We start from the raw sequence: 16,706 nt of genomic DNA, 5'->3' as shown, positions 1-16,706 counted from the left end.
ATCGAAATATAGATTTCGATTCACGAATCGGTACGATATGGCGATGCGCATCACATCGAGCAATATCGTGTATCGGCTGATATCGATATATAGATTTCGTGCGGGGCGATATCGGATTCAACGATATTGCTGCGATATATAGATATTGAATTTATATACGATTTATATCACCCACTCCTACAGTAACAATGTAGGCGTGAAGTGATGGTTTTGCTTATTAGATATAAAATAATTAATAATTGGGAATTTAATTGTTTTTATAATCGAACAGTCACCAATAGCCGTCGACCAATAGGTAATTGATCAAAATTAATTATCTGAGCGATAAAAATAAATATATCTAGTAAGGGGGGCCCACTTAATGGTGATCATTTGTTTAATTAATTATAAATAAATAAAAGACGAACAAACAATTTCTACATTCGACCATTAACAAACAAATGACGAACAAATAATTAAAAATAAAAAAAATCTTAAAATAAAAAAAGAGGGGCCAAATTCATTAAGCCTAATCATAGACCTTTATAATGATCTAATAGAACATAGTTATCTATGGAACATAGATTATACAACACATAAATATGGACGCTAGCTGCTAAAGAACTTTGCAGAGATAGTAGTCTAATTATGAAATTTGTATGTTAGAACAACGATTAATCAAAGCATTGGAACTAAGTTACAATTTAATTTCCTATGATTGCTTTTAATAGTGTAAATTTGCAAATGATTGAATTTTAAGTTCATCAACGTCGTCAAATATCCACTCACTATTTAAACAGGTACAGTGCTTATTTTAACTTAATAATGATTTGAATTATTAATTACAACACATACGAAAATTTTGTAATGTTAAGCCAAATAAGTTAAAACATGTTTTTTTTCAATTGATATCTGTAATTAATTAACCTTATCCAAATAATTGATGTAGTGAAAAAGTGCTGTGAAGAGTTCTTTTATTTATGTAGTGGCACAGTTGGTAAGTTTACAACAAAATTTATTACCTCCAATCAAGTCGATCTCTAATAGATATGTGTAAAACAGTCAATATATTATAAATATACTTTAATAATTAGTAAAATTGATTGCTTTTGGATAGTAAATCATGAGACCCTCCCATGCAACTAGTTTTAATTTCTTTACTAGCTTATTTATTTTTCCTCCATGCATAAAACTATGTTTTAAAACTGTTACTAAAATTACACAAATTTAAGACTTGTGATTTACGTTGGACCTAAAAACTCATTAATTTTGATTTGAATCAATGCTGATGAATTTGAATCGGAATTAATAAATCTGGAGTTGTCTGAAAACCTAAGCTCACCTTTAAATGTTTATGTATTATAGAAGCGTTTGTCTAATGTAGTATGACTATGTATTTTTATAAAAACTGCACTGAAAAGTGCAATCTGTTATGACTCTTTCAAAGGAAAAAAGTAAGTATGATCTTCTGATGCATTGTAAGTATCTAAATATGTTTAGTGAAATTACTTATCAGATAAATATAATGGTGTGGAAAATGTGTTTTTAATTTATAATGGTTTACAGTTGAAGAACCAAGAAAAGAAGAAATTGCTAACCTTAGCGAAGAATAGTTTATGACAGTTTTGTTGGTCATAAACTATAAAGTGTAGTGCTTCAAAATGGAGCTGCCTGACTGCCCCCCGGGGGCTGAGGGTTATCAGGACACGGTTACAGAAGTTCCAAAGAAGATTGAAGAGGGCAACTGTACTAAGGTAAATATATAAAAAAATGTTTTAACAAACTAAATAGTATAAAAACAAATTCATTTCACACATTACATATATTGAAGTATATGTAATTTTTAAATGTTTTCTTTATTGTTTACCTGTGAGTGGATGATATTATTCAATAAAATAAAAATAAAATACACAAATATGTCTTTAAAATTTGAAGCAGTTAGCATTAATTGCAACAAAGTTGAAATTATTTTTCTGGTCACTACTCATGGCCAAAAGGCAGTTCACCAAATAAAACTTTTCATAGCACACTGAAGATATGAAAAAAATTCTAGTTTGTCCGCTGCATAATAATACTTTTCTTATTTTGATAAAGTATTAAGTTAAATAGAATGGCTTAAGAAGTTTTAGATTAATTTAATGTGATTATTCTATTTATAAATAGTAGTATTACATGTACTATTTGTCCTTCCCAATAGTAAAATAATACATAGGTATTTCTTTAATATGATGTAACAACATGAAAATTAGGTATGCCTCTTCAAAAAATGAAATTCTTAATAGTGAGCTCATTCACAATACAAAGATTAATAATGAACATTATCTTCAATTAACAATTTGAGGGGATCTTCCCCTAAGTAAAAGAACAAAGAATACTTATACTAAACAGTAAACAATATTTACAAATTTATTCCTTAATAACTCACATGCCATCTGATCTTTACTACTGATAAATGTGTGCAAAGCAAAAAGTAGTACTTAGTCAAATATATTTTTTGTGGTTTGTGGTTTTTGTATCATTTGAAAAATATTCATTTATCTTCATTAATCAGAAGTTCTTCCATGTAATTTGTAAAGCTGTAGAAGAAATTGAAAAGCTCTAAAAGAACAATGAACGCCATAAAAAAAGATGACTTACTTTATATAGTTCCAAAATGTTCTAGAATCCATATTTAACATCAATACATAACAGTTTTTGAAGAATAGTATACAACAATTTGAACAGGAAACATCTAAGTTACAGTAGATGTTTTACAAATGCTGGTTCTATGACATATAAAAAGCTAATATAATACCTAAACACCTTCCTAGAAACAAATAATTTTAAATTGTGTTTTAATGCAATTATTTGAGAGCATGGAACTAGATGACGTAATATTTCACACAAGGCCTATCCTGTGCTTTCCAAAGCATAAGTGTTTGTCAAGTAGTGTAGTATTTTCTCTATTAAAAACTCTCAACGTTTTAGGACCCAGTCTTGTTTTATTTTCCAAATGATTTAAATACTTCTCCCAAAACATTGACCCAAATCAAAACTTAAAAGTTGTAATAGACCTTAAAATTACGATTTTCTCACAATATGCTTATTTGCAGTGATTCTGCAGAGCTGTATATGTGTTGATGGGATTGTTTGAAGTATTTAATAATTTAGAGAAAAGTTTGAGTGATTTCACGATTTCCGACTGGAGTTTCAATTTTCTCTTACAAACTATAGTCTTTGTGAATCTGGTGGCCACTGTATAGTGCACATGCTGTATGAATTAATCAATTAATGTAGCATATTAACAAGTTGAAGGGTGAAATAGTAGGGAAATAGCAGCATACCGTGTGCAACGCTAGCATTACTGGTCACGTTATCAAAGCAGTAATTTATGCAGTAAAAGAATCTTTTTGGTGTATTTCGATAGTCGTTATATTAATATATAGCTAACGTTAATATTAATGAAAATATTGGTTTAAAATAGATTTTGGTTTCATTGATTTTAACATTATTAATATATTTTTTGTACACTTGTATTTATTCATTTCATCCCTAAAAGGTTTTATCTTCAGCTTCAGAAATCATTTGGTTTTTGTTGACGATTAATTCTTAAAAACTCTGTGTATAGCCCTCAATTTTCTTAGAAGCAGTTTTGTGCGAAAATTAACAGCTTAGGTAAATGGAGATATACAAACTCGATAGTGTCAGAACAAACTAGATTTATTATTATTATTTAGTTTAGTTATATAATTAGATTTTAACAACCATAATTAATTTTAATTGGAATATGCTACAAGCTGAGTTCTAGGTCAAAAATACATTATCTGTATCACCCGTTGAAAAAATCTACATTTATGAGAAGAACCAGTGAAATAAGCTGAGTGCGCGCTATTGCATATTCCGCACTGATACTTATTTTGTGTTTCTTTTAAATATATATTAGCAATTTTATATTAAAGAAATATATAAAGATAACAATAACAAAAGCAAAAATAAAATGAAACATTCTCTCTAAAGTTCAATTCATCAATCATCAATTTATAATATACTTACTAATTAATATATGCTGTACATAAACTTTCTTAATTGGTTTTGTTTAAACTCTGTGGCCCGCTAGATAGATACTTCAGCCTTTGACTAGTGACTTTTGAGATAAATCTAGCCCTGCCTATCACTGAGCTTAAGTTCGAACTTGAAGTACTCATACAAAAGCTATTTAAAACTAAAACTAAGATTAAATGATGCATTGATAACAAAGATTGTAGCATATAATTCATACTTTATGCATGAGTTGTACAAACAATATTACTCTTCTATTCTATTCTATCAGCCCATGGACGTCCACTGCTGGACATAGGCCTCCCCCAAGCCTCGCCACAAAGACCGGTCCTGCGCTGCCTGCATCCAGCGGATCCCCGCGAACCTCAATAGGTCGTCGGCCCACCTTGTGGGAGGCCTACCCACGCTACGTCTTCCAGTACGCGGTCGCCACTCAAGAGCCTTCTGGCCCCAACGGCCATCCGTTCCGCGAGCAATGTGTCCTGCCCACTGCCACTTCAGTATCGCAATCCTTTGGGCTATGTCGGTTACCATGGTTTTCCTGCGAATCTCCTCATTTCTGATTTTTCATTTTTCATTTTTCTCTTCAGATTATAATAAATTGGATTATTATTTACTATTTCCTGTGTTGAATATTTTTCGGTACTTCTGAATGTTTATCATCATCAGTCTCCTGTCCTGGTGAAACTGGAAAGACCTCTGGGGCACCAGTAATCATTCATTAAAAAAAGAAAAAAAAGTCATTCACAGACTTTTACAAGTCTCCCCCAAGCTTCATCACAATGTCCTGTCTGAATGCACAAGCACTAAGCCAATTGAAAATGCCACTTATTTATTAACAAAAAAATAATTATAGAGCACGCGTTACTTCAGTATTTACTTCGGTTTTCGCGAGTCTTACATGTCTGACCACGAAAATTGCAAAGAATTCGAAACGTGAGAAATATTAAAATGACAATAAAAACGCCGAGAGTAAACTATAGAAGTAGTTTAAATTATGTTTTTATCTTGTTAACAGAAATGTAATGGAACTTTGAAGGGTCTATAGCGGTTAACTTAATTTGACTGTTGCATTCTTGACATTGCTAATGGCCATGAACTACAGTAACTTTTCACCATCAGTGTAACCCCGGAATCCGTCGCTTGCGACGAAGATCTCGGCGAGCAAATTATCCCCTAGACACAGCCCACTGAGTTTCTCGGCGGATCTTCTCAGTGGGTCGCGTTTCCGATCCAGTGGTAGATTCTGCGAAGCACTGCTCTTGCTAGGGCCAATGTTAGCAACACCCCCGGTTTGAGCTCCGAGAGCTCCCCTACACACTAGGGCAACGCTAAAATAGCCTCTCAAAGCTATCAGCATAGCTATAAAAAAAACTGTAACTGGAGTGAATTATCCTTAACTGTTTTCCGGATACGCAAAAAAATATTTATTTGAAATATAAATACGATTACCAATTTCGGTGGTGTAGACATTACGCACGTGTACGATGTACATACACACGATAAAAATATTCTATAGTAGCTTCGTGACCAAACTTAGATGAATGCAAAAAAGTATGCAAAAAACAAAATATTATGAATATCATCATCATCATCAATTATATATATATTTGGTGACAATAATAATTAAGTTTATTAATCTGGATTTTCAGTAAAATCAGTTAAATTTTTAATGTTAGATAATTGCAGACTTCAATAAATTCTTCGATTAAGATGAATCAAAAAGTTCTTATGAGCGCATTCCGAAAATCAGTTTTGCGTATTTTCGTTATTTGGAAGATAAATACAAATTGGTTATTTTAAATTTTTTAAACAAAGTTAAACTTAGTTTCATTATCTTGTGCTGTAATAATAAATCGGTATCTGCGGAATCAAAAACGCTCCGATATGTAAAAAGTGCTACGTGCAGTGATTTGTGCCAGTTTTTTTGGATTTCCTGCTGATTGATGAGCTTAAAGGGGCAGTTTGTGCTGTGAAGATGATAACACTAAATCTGGCCGGCCTTCAACTATTCGTCACGCAAGACCATCAAAAAGTTTGCTTTGATTTAAAAGATAAATATTTCTCCTGCGTTATGGATGCCGAAACACAGAAGAAAAGGATAAACACATACAGATGCTGAATGCGAAATATCATTAGTAGCTACTGATATCAAACTGTGGTACAGTAATTCTGGACATAAGCGTTTGGATCATTTTTATCATCAAGAATGACTAAAAGATTTTTCTGAGATCTTAAATATTTCATTTTACAGCATTGAATTCACTGTAATTAGTTTACAAAGGTATGGGCTAGAGGTACCACGAGTTTTTACCGATGAAAATTGAATAAAAAATAGGACCATCATTTAAATTACGAGATTGGGAGACAAATCGCGCTGTGAGAAATACCCTCGTCGCATAAAAAATAAGTCACTCTTATCGCCAGCAAAGCTATAGACTTTTGGAGTGTCAATGATATTTTAATTAGCCACGCACAGAAACGACCGGGTCTTACTTAGTACTTAGTCGACCCTATTATTTATATTATAGAGTTAATGTTGTAACTACGTGAAGTTTTCGGAATTGTTGTTTCTTCACGGTGACGCTCTAATTCATAGATCTGTGCTGTGCTGGAGGTAATACACAGCTCTGACATATTCTCCGCATTTAGCTCCTGTTCATTTTTGAAATACGATTACGTGTTTATAAAAAAAAACCGTTAAGTATATTTTTGTTGCGATTAGAACTTTTTGATTCATGTCGAATGTATGTTTTCCTGTAATCTTGGGATTCTCCGCAACATATAAAATAAATATATGTAATACGTTCTCCGTATAGATGCGTAAGAAAATTAAAAAGCTATTTAGTCGAAATAGAGTTTTAGCGTTACAGGTATTGACCCGGCGACACATTTACTAAAACTGATCTGTACTCTAAGCCAGTTTATGGTGGTATGTGTATGATTAGTTCCAAGTGTTCCAATCTATGCATCTAGTAAAGGTTGAGGCTAAAAGCTTGACGATTTGACGAAAATCGAACAACTGGCATAACCTCAATTGTGGAGAGATGCGGATCACGAATGCATACTAATATTAAAAGAGCAAATATTACAAGTTACTTCATAGTGCAGCTCGTAATAAAATTTATTTATTATCAATTTTTTATGAGGCTTCACTAACAATTTATAGAAAAAACTATATAAATAGATTTTAGTGCCTATAGGTAGCCTATTACGTTAATAAATTGTTGTTCCACCCTAGTTCCACGTATTGTAAGACAGGAACTAATAGGTAGGTATCTTTCATCGAAGACATGAAAACTTCTTGCGTCTGATTTAATTAATTCAGTTTTTAACTTAAGAATATTATATAACCAAGATTCTATTTTGTAAAAAAAAAGTGTACATGAGTTTTTTAATAAATTAGTATGTGTCAGTTTAAACCTAAAACATTAGTGATTAAAGTACACGCAAAACTCATATAGGTACCTACGCTCTGAGTGAATTTATTTGCGATATGTCGTACAGTTACACTTTGATAATTTATTCCCTCGACAACTTATCATCTTGTATACATTTAATTCAATTGTTTCTATATTTAATTTGAATATTTCAAATTTAGTAATTACTCTTCATCCCCTAATTAGTCTGCGCAGGAACTTGCACAAAGTTCATAGAAACGTTTGGGTTTGGCGCGTACTATAGAAAATATTAAAAACAGTTTGATAAATCTAATACGTTGAATCATTTACAATTTCGACTGATAAAAAATATATATCGGAAAGAATACTATTTTAAGAATTCAAGTATTGAGATTAAACACGAACGTTTAATATACATAAAATACCTGACTCCGGTCAATACTGACGTCACAATTCCACAATTCCTCCTAAATTTTAGGTAAAACCAATCGGTAAGTATTGTACGCTAGAGGAAAGTAAAAATGTAATGGTATTTTCAGCATTCATTAAAAATTTTCAGCGAATGATTGCCGAGATAAGAAATTCGTTACGACGATTCGAATGTAAAAACAAAACTGAACTCACGATAGCGTATTTTTTAGGCCGAGCAAGAGTTTCAAGACCATCTGAACAGTTTGAAGATCAAAACCGAGGATGGCGAGACGCGAAACATGGTCGAGCGGAAAGGACGAGATATATCCGGCAAGTGGATATATCTGTGCTACCCGTGCGGAGCAGTCTGCAGCGGCGAAAGCATACTTCAGGTAACTTAGTTATAACATATTAGTTAGTAGCAGCGTCACTAATATAGCAAATCGACCGTAACCTGCCAACAGCTCCCAACTCACATTTTTACTGAAATGGTTTTTTTTTGCGCCACCTGTTATCTTAATATCTTAATGTTAGAAGTGGCTATTTTTGTAATTTTCTAATAACATGTTATTTAAAAAATGTAATTTGTCTTCTTTTTAAGAACTTACACCAAGAAGAAATAACATCTAACTTTTTTTTTATAATTTTTTATGGAAAAACCTTTAACTTACAACTCTAAAGGAACGTGATTTGAATGTTTTCTTCTTAGGAATATAAAATTACTGTAAAAATAATAAATTTGGATTTTGAGTTCATAAATACCATCTGTATTTTGTTAACAATGTAGTTTTTATGGTCTTCTGTAAATTTATGGCAAAGCGCTTTAGGAGGTGTTGGCAGCCTACGGTCGAAATGTAAGATTGTAAGATGAAAATTTACAAGAAAATACTGTGATTTAAATATCGTTAAAACAAAAATTATTCCAGACTCACATATCCGGAAAAAAGCACAAGATTAAACTGGCGATGTGCACAGCGTGGCCGAATAGCATATTCGAGGAGCACCATTTCCTTCAGAAGCAATCAAAAAGCATGGGTATGTTTCTATCTACATATTAATACGTGAAGCAAAAACTTTGTACCCCTTTTTACGAAAATTGCGCGGACAGAGGAGTATGAAATTTCCCACGCTTATAGAGAATGTAGAGAAGGAGTGCAGAATGTTAATATTTTTTTTTTAATTATGCATATAAAATATGTACAAAAAAACATTACACACACTACCCATATATTTGACACACACACGCATGCCTACTATTTGTTTATTGTCCACTTCGATAAAGCGGTACGACACGAGAACCCTCTCATCGTGGCCGCCGGTAATTACATTCCCGATCCTGCGGACAGAATGGAAAGCAGTCGACGTCGCCCAAAACACGTCATCTCGGATCCTCCCGATCCACTAACGGTGCTTTTAGGTACTTCAAGCACCGGTCACCGTTCTCGTCGAACCCGTCGCTTGCGACGAAGGGCTCGACGAGTAAATTAACTCTCAGACACAGCCCACTGAGTTTCTCGCCGGATCTTCTCAGTGGGTCGCGTTTCCGATCCGGTGGTAGATTCTGCGAAGCACGGCTCTTGCTAGGGTTCGTGTTAGCAACGTCATCAGGTTTGAGCCCCGTGAACTAACCTACTAGCCACGGTTACGCTGAAATAGCCCCTAAGGCTATCAGCTAAGGTAGGAAAAAAAAAAATGTTTATTGTCAAACTTCTCTTATTGCTTAAAGTCTGTGATCAAATTGAGAATAGATTAAATATTGTTTCTCTTTATTATTATTTGTCTATAGTGTAGTCTTGGCGAAATCTGTGATTATAGAAGTATAACAGTCTTTGACAATAGAATGTTGTTAGTGTTTAATAATAGTCGAATTTTGACTACATGTGGACCACTAGTATGAATTAATATATGAAATTCACTACGTCACCGGTTTTAGATTTTCACGACTCACATTTCACATTTTACGATGTAACATCATGTATGTTATTTTATTTTTATTATCTCTGACGCTTGGTATAGTTGCTTACAGTTTTGTTGGCCACGTGGACGGCTAATGTCTTATATAACGACATTTGAAATTCATTACAAATTGTTAATTAACATCTGAATAACACTGAACAAGGAATGACAGAATCTTGAGGTCTTTCTGTTTATTTGACTTGGGGTTTCAAATTCACGATAAGTGGATCCCAGTTTATAAATAGACACCAGACATTTTTAACTAACTTTAATGCTAAAACAGCTGATCTATATAGGGGCTATATTTGTTCTATCGAACATTTATCGTGGACTTAAAATGACTCTTACTCTATCCATTTTACGTGATTGTTAATGAGCGTTTTATCTTTATTGAACGGTTATGAATAACAACATAGTAACAGGCTTATAAACCTCCGATATCTAGGGAATAAGACCGTATGTGTGTTATTGTCGAGAATTAAATATATATCTGCCTTTAGAAGTTCTTAAGCCATCTAGTCACTTTAATGTTTTTTTGTATTCTCACATTAATAAATGTAATAATCTAAAATAAGATGTGAATATTACAGTTACAGCAACTCAGAGGGTACTGCAAAAAATGGCCGAAGAAGTAGATTACCATAAAAAGAATTTGGAGGATGTCGAAAAGAAGTATGAGAAGTACAGGAAAGTGAAGTGCCACATACAGGACATCATTGACGATGTCAAGTAAGATACTTGTGATGTTTAAATACACAGACAGACAGTCGCTATACCTGAAACATTACCTGAAACATACCTTTGGCTCCAGCCAATATAGCATTCTTCGTTTCTGGGAAGCTACTTTTTTATTTGTTACTGCCCTTGCAGGCATACAGTTAACCTGATGGTGAGTGGTTACCGTCGCCATGGACTTCAGCAATACCAGAGGCAGAGCCAAGCCGCTGCCTACCATTAAGCACTGTCCACCAGCCTAGTTTGAAGAAGGACATATCATAGCGCTAGTAACTTGGGATCCCTACAGTATCCAGTACTCAGTTACAGTCTGGGTGGTTCGAAAACCGGCATTGTCGCTTCGTATAATAATGCGCTGATGGTCTTACACTTTAGCTCACCGATGGTCTTTTCTTCAATAACCTTTAGAAAATGTATCGTTAGTCTTGCGTTGTGGCAATTTAGCGTGGACTGTATTTATTGTTTTGAGATATTTTACCCTTATATGACAAATTGAAAGACTGAATTTGAGAAATATAAAATTGATGCGTTTGCCCTGGACGGCTGAATTTAAAAGAGCGTTGGTGTCATGGCGGACGTATCTCTCTAACACTTTGACGTTTAGAAATTGAACAGTTACACTACCGGTACGCTACGTTGGCCGTTATTGATGTTTGTCCACTCATGAAGTTTCGTATTAATAGTAGGTAAAATAAAATAAAAAACATTTGAAGGAGCAAATTGCTGTTCTTTATTGTCAATAGTTAGTCATAAAATTTATCGAATGTATTATTTTAGGACACAAAATTAAAATAAATTATAATTTTATTAATGTAGATGATGATAGTAGTGACGACAGTGAAAATAGCAGTATGGACGAATCTGATTAAATCTGTGCCTTCTGCGGCACCTTTTTCTGGTCTCTCTTTGTATTAATTTGTTTCTTGTATGCATATAAAGTATGTATATTCATTTTCATTCCAATATTCAGATCGTTCAAATATATTCAGTAATCATTTCTATTTTTGTTTTATTAAACCTTTTTAATCGGGTACCACTTGCAATAAAAACTTATAGATTTCATTATATTTTTTTCGGGAATAAACTAACATTTCACATCACTATTGTAATCTATATATATAAAAATGAATTGCTGTTCGTTAGTATCGCTAAAACTCGAGAACGGCTGGACTGATTTAGCTAATTTTGGTCTTGAATTATTTGTGGAGGTCCAGAGAAGGTTTAAAAGGTTAGATAAATATGAAAATGTGCGGAAGTAAATAAAAATAACAATTTTGTTTTTCCTTTGATGTGTCCCCCGTTGGACGGATTCTTTTTGTTTGTTTCAAGTTTATTTTAAACAAAAGTTGAGGTATTTCATTTATCGATTGAGGCACTAAGAATTTTGCCGGGTCAGCTAGTATGTCAATAAAAATAAGAATATAAATTAAAATAAGACATGACTTAAAGGTCTTAGTTACCAGGTCATAAAATTCCTTTAAAAAAAATTGTATTATGTTAAAACGGCCATCATAGCATGCCGATAGTGTAGTAAGCAGTGGACCGTCTCGTGTTCTCAGAGCGCCGCTGCCCGGCATCGAGTACCTCATAGAGCACCCGCCCGAGGACGGCCACTCCGAGCCTTGCTACCTGTGCGTGCTCTGCAACAAGCAGGGCCACCCGCGCACCATCATCAACCACATGACCTCCTACTGGCACCGCGTTAACTACATCGTTAGTCTTGTATTTTATTCGACGCTATTGCTCGGTTCGGTTCAGGTTCGAAGGAAACCACTGAAAGAATATCCGAAACGAACAAAAACACTAATTATATTTGAATATGCAATTTCGAAAAGGGCACATGTCGCATATTTTGTCAAATACGTTTTTTCATATACATGTAATTTTGAGGCTTACCTACACCCATTTTATAATAATTCCAGTAATTTTAAATTTCTAATTAACACTAAAATATATCTCAAAAGTTAATATTTTAAATTTTACACTGCTTTAGAAAATAATCAGTTTTTTTCATTTCCTGAACATTTTACATTTTCAGAGATGTGCCCTTTTCGAAATTGCATATTCATTTATTTTCAATATTAAATCTAATGTTATTGAAAAAATAAACTTCAAACTGCTGAAACATCTATATAAGAAAAATGTCCACTCACATTACGACCGTAAGGCAGTCAAGGTTATTGTCAAACGAAAAATATATATTCAAACTTTATTAGATCAAAGTACTATACTGTATCCGTAAAAAGTTGTTTGAAATAAAATATCTATTACGCTTTTTAACTACTCTAACCATCAATTTGCAATTTAATGAAAAACATAGAAATAGTTTAATATAATACGGTACAGTGTCTTAACTAAACGACAATGAATTAGGTCAGTCGGATACTTTTTTTTCTTTTACTGAACGTCAGTGCTGCCATCTCTTTTTGCCATTGTTTTTATGTTTCTTCAATTTTAACGGGAACCATAATTTTATTTGTAAACATCTTTATTTCAAAAACGAATCGTTGAGCAGCTTGTATAACATGACGTGACGCCCGCAGCAACGTCACTTCCACAAGGCGTACGAGCTGCTGGCGCCGTACCGCAACCAGCAGCTGTACCGCGAGGGCGTGAGCGTGGTGGTGCACCGCTTCGTGCAGCGCGTCGAGGACACGTACGGCCGCCACCGCCCCGCGCACATCGACAAGGACGAATACGACAAGAACAAGTACGCCGTCCCAGCACCAGCGCCCCGTCCCGTAGACACAGCCCGTCGCGTTTCCCATCCGGTGGTAGATTCTCTGAAGGACTGCTCTTGCTAGGGCCAGTGTTAGCAACACTCTGGTTTGAGTGACACTGGCGCCCTGGCATGCGCCCGACACTAAACCTCTATACATAAATATAATTCCATTACTGCACGGATGCAGTAATTGTCAATGTCATGTCCGATAACAGAGACAAAAGGTCTGATGTTAATATTTTAACTGGTAGTAGGACCTCTTGTGAATCCGCACGGGTAGGTACCACTACCCTGCCTACTTCTACCGTGAAGTATTAATGCGTTTCGGTTTGAAAGGCGGGCAGCCGTACTGTAAAAACTGATATCTTAGAACTTGTATCTCAAGGTAGGTGACGGCATATACGTTGTCTTAACTATGGGCTTGGGTAACCACTTAAAACCCGATAGGCCGTGATATCGTACACCTACCTGAGCAATAAAAAAAACGGCTAGGATTTTATTTTTTGTAGTGTAAAAGCCAACGCTATACACAATAACTCATTTTAATGATACTAGAGGCAAAAGGTCGGATGTTAATATTTGAAACTGCTAGGAATTTATTTTTAGTATTTAGTTTAGTAGTTTTAAAGCCAATGCTGTTAACAATAATTGATTTTAATTCTTACAGGGAGTCTATTAATACATGGATACACAGAACCGATCATTTTAAAGGAAAAGAGCTCTGTTCATTCGAAGATGTCGTGGATATTGATCTGATACAATCTTTACGCAAGAGTAAGTATATGACACTTATGTAAATCATATATTTTTTTCTTCGTTGATTCAATGAAGTCACATGATCGCTTCAAGCGAAATTTTATTAAGTTTGCTTATTTTCTTTATTGTCCTAATTGGAGTGCCAGAGAACTGATCTCTATCCGAAAGGGCAATAAAGACAACTTAGCATTTGTCGTTTTAATCCTGTAAACCAGCATGGCCTAGTGGATGCTGTGTTGGTATAACCGCGCCAATAAAGAAACGAATCTAAAATGGCGGCGGCGATCATGCGCTCTCACTCTAAAGTATTGCTGTCCTTAGCACGGCGCGCACTGCATGCAAAAAAATATCAGTTCTGACTTTTATCTTTCGGCCGTTCGAGTTGTGCGACTTAGATGACTGGCACCAAAAGTGTCTACGCAAGTTACATCCCAGATCAGATATCTCCCCCTCCGCCAGGGATCAAAATAAACTAAACTAGACTCTAATATTTTTTTTTTTTTTGCAATAAACAACTTTTTCTTTCGATCTTTCTTTTTATTTGTCGACTCTACCGTGCTAGTATCAGTGCAAGACAATAGATGCCATTCTCGATTCGTTTCTTTATTGGCGCAGCTTATATTGACTTAGACTGTGCTGAAGTTCAAAGTTTGTCCACAAGTCTGCCTGTTTCTGCCACGAAGCAGCCCGGCGAAATACCCTCGACGTTATAGTCGATACGGGTTTTTTTTTATTGCCTCGATGGGTGGACGAGCTCACAGCCCACCTGGTGTTAAGTGGTTACTGGAGCCCATAGACATCCACAACGTAAATGCGCCACCCACCTTGAGATATAAGTTCTAAGTATCAAGTATAGTTACAACCGCCCCACCCTACAAACCGAAACGCATTACTGCTTCACGGCAGAAATAGGCAGGGTAGTGGTAGCCACCCGCGCGGACTCGCAAGAGGTCCTACCACCAGTATAATAGGCAGAGATTCATCAATCTGTACTGTAACATGATTAATAATCGAATACTAATCAAACGTATGCTTGTTTCAGATTACGAAAATACGTGAGTAGTTTTTAAAAACAGCAACACTAAGATAAGTGATAACGTATATATAAATTAATCGCTTAGTATTATTTAAAGTTTCCATTGTTTACCTGATTGTGATCGTGAATTTAACCCTTGGATCGCGAACCGTCGATAGATAGACCATTAATACGTGTATAAAGAGCAGAGCGTCGGTATACCGACTATTGTACAGTTTGATTATAGGTATTAAGTATAGAGTCTATAGGAGAGGCGGTTTTAATTGTTTCTTACAACAATTAAAAATATTACCTAGTTGCATTATTTTAATTGTATCTTTCAATTAACATAACTAAATTTAAATAAATTAATTGCAATATGCAACTAAAAGATTATTTGCAATTACATTAATTGTGAATAAATTAATTGCAGTTAATTTTTCAATCAATTCCTACGGTGGTTAAAATATTAATTGTTTAATGCCCAACACCGGTATAGACCTGTACGGACATGTCTTTGCGCGTGCATGTACCTATAACTTTTTTAATAAGTTAATAACATTTATAAATAACCTTTTAAAGTTATTTGCTGTGAATTTATCATTGATTTTTGAATATTTTTTTTAAGTTACAATTTTTTTTTTGTTTGAATTTTTTCCAAAATTCCTTTGCCTATTTCTGCAAAAAATGTGAAATTAAGTTCAGCACTAAAAGGGTTCATGACATTTAATTTGTTTAATGTAGCCGTAGCTATCATAGAATACAAGATATTTGACAGATGCCTGAATCTGGCTGACGACATTTTCAAGATGGGCTTATACACCATTATTTTATAACTAGTACAAAAATTTTAAGGACATATTAGGGAAGACATTATTATCATATATGTGACGGAAAAATCTCATAATACCTTTAAATAGCAAAGTTATTATCATTTGTTTATTGTACAAAATCTCACTGAAATCATGGACATATTACTTTACAATCCATTCATTAGTTCATTGAATTACATTGATGGTATTCCATCCTACTCATTCGCATTCGTACTGTCGCACTTGTGACGTAGATGGCCTTAGACAATAAAATGAAACAAAAGAACATGTGATGTAGTTACCTACTTTATTTAATTTTCTAAATTCTAACCTCTCCTTCATATTCATCCGGGCTTAGGACCGGCAAAATTACCTTTTTACAATTAATTAAATACGTATGTGATTAGAAAACAATAAACAAATATTACAATAAAATAAAGTATTCTGTACTAAAAGAATAGAGAAATTTTGGCATATTTATGAAGTTAGAATCAGGTGCTATTTACAATAATTATTTACATAGGTATTATTTACTAAACTTACAAGTATTTCAATTGTCCTTCGAAATGTCCACCACCATTGTCAATACACAGACGGGCTCGTTTCATTAAATTGTTTTTAACGAGAAAAGTACGCTTCTCTGTCTTTTCACTTCGTGAACAGCGTCCACTATGCGCTGTTTTAATCATTCGAGCCTAATTCGCTCGCTTCTGTGCACACGTCTCTTAATTTCACTCCACAAAAATAAGTCCATGGGCGTTCATTCTTGAGATTTCCTGTAGTGATATGGATGTAATCCAGCCTTATTAATAATCTTCCAGGCACAGGACTGGCTGATGTTAAACCGTCGATCGGCGTCATTTGTACTCCGCCGGGGATCC

General features: G+C 34.3%; 1 protein-coding gene across 1 annotated transcript in view; it reads left to right on the top strand.

Annotated features, from left to right (window-relative positions):
- Positions 1–580: 580 nt before the first annotated feature.
- The window catches only part of LOC114250185 (uncharacterized protein CG7065), a 32,192-nt gene continuing 16,066 nt past the window's right edge, over positions 581–16,706 (top strand). Inside the window, exons 1-9 of the mRNA XM_089733355.1 lie at positions 581–779; positions 1,546–1,733; positions 8,060–8,221; positions 8,756–8,864; positions 10,376–10,514; positions 12,080–12,233; positions 13,064–13,230; positions 13,910–14,016; positions 15,041–15,053. Coding sequence (XP_089589481.1) covers positions 1,641–1,733; positions 8,060–8,221; positions 8,756–8,864; positions 10,376–10,514; positions 12,080–12,233; positions 13,064–13,230; positions 13,910–14,016; positions 15,041–15,053 — 944 coding nt within the window. The 5' untranslated portion in view covers positions 581–779; positions 1,546–1,640. The remainder of the gene's footprint in view (positions 780–1,545; positions 1,734–8,059; positions 8,222–8,755; positions 8,865–10,375; positions 10,515–12,079; positions 12,234–13,063; positions 13,231–13,909; positions 14,017–15,040; positions 15,054–16,706) is intronic.

This window comes from Bombyx mandarina, chromosome 15 (genome assembly GCF_030267445.1).
Source record: "Bombyx mandarina strain Sakado chromosome 15, ASM3026744v2".
NCBI lineage: Eukaryota > Metazoa > Arthropoda > Insecta > Lepidoptera > Bombycidae > Bombyx > Bombyx mandarina.
Note: the sequence above shows the minus strand (reverse complement) of the source record. Positions and strands in the feature narration are given on the sequence as shown.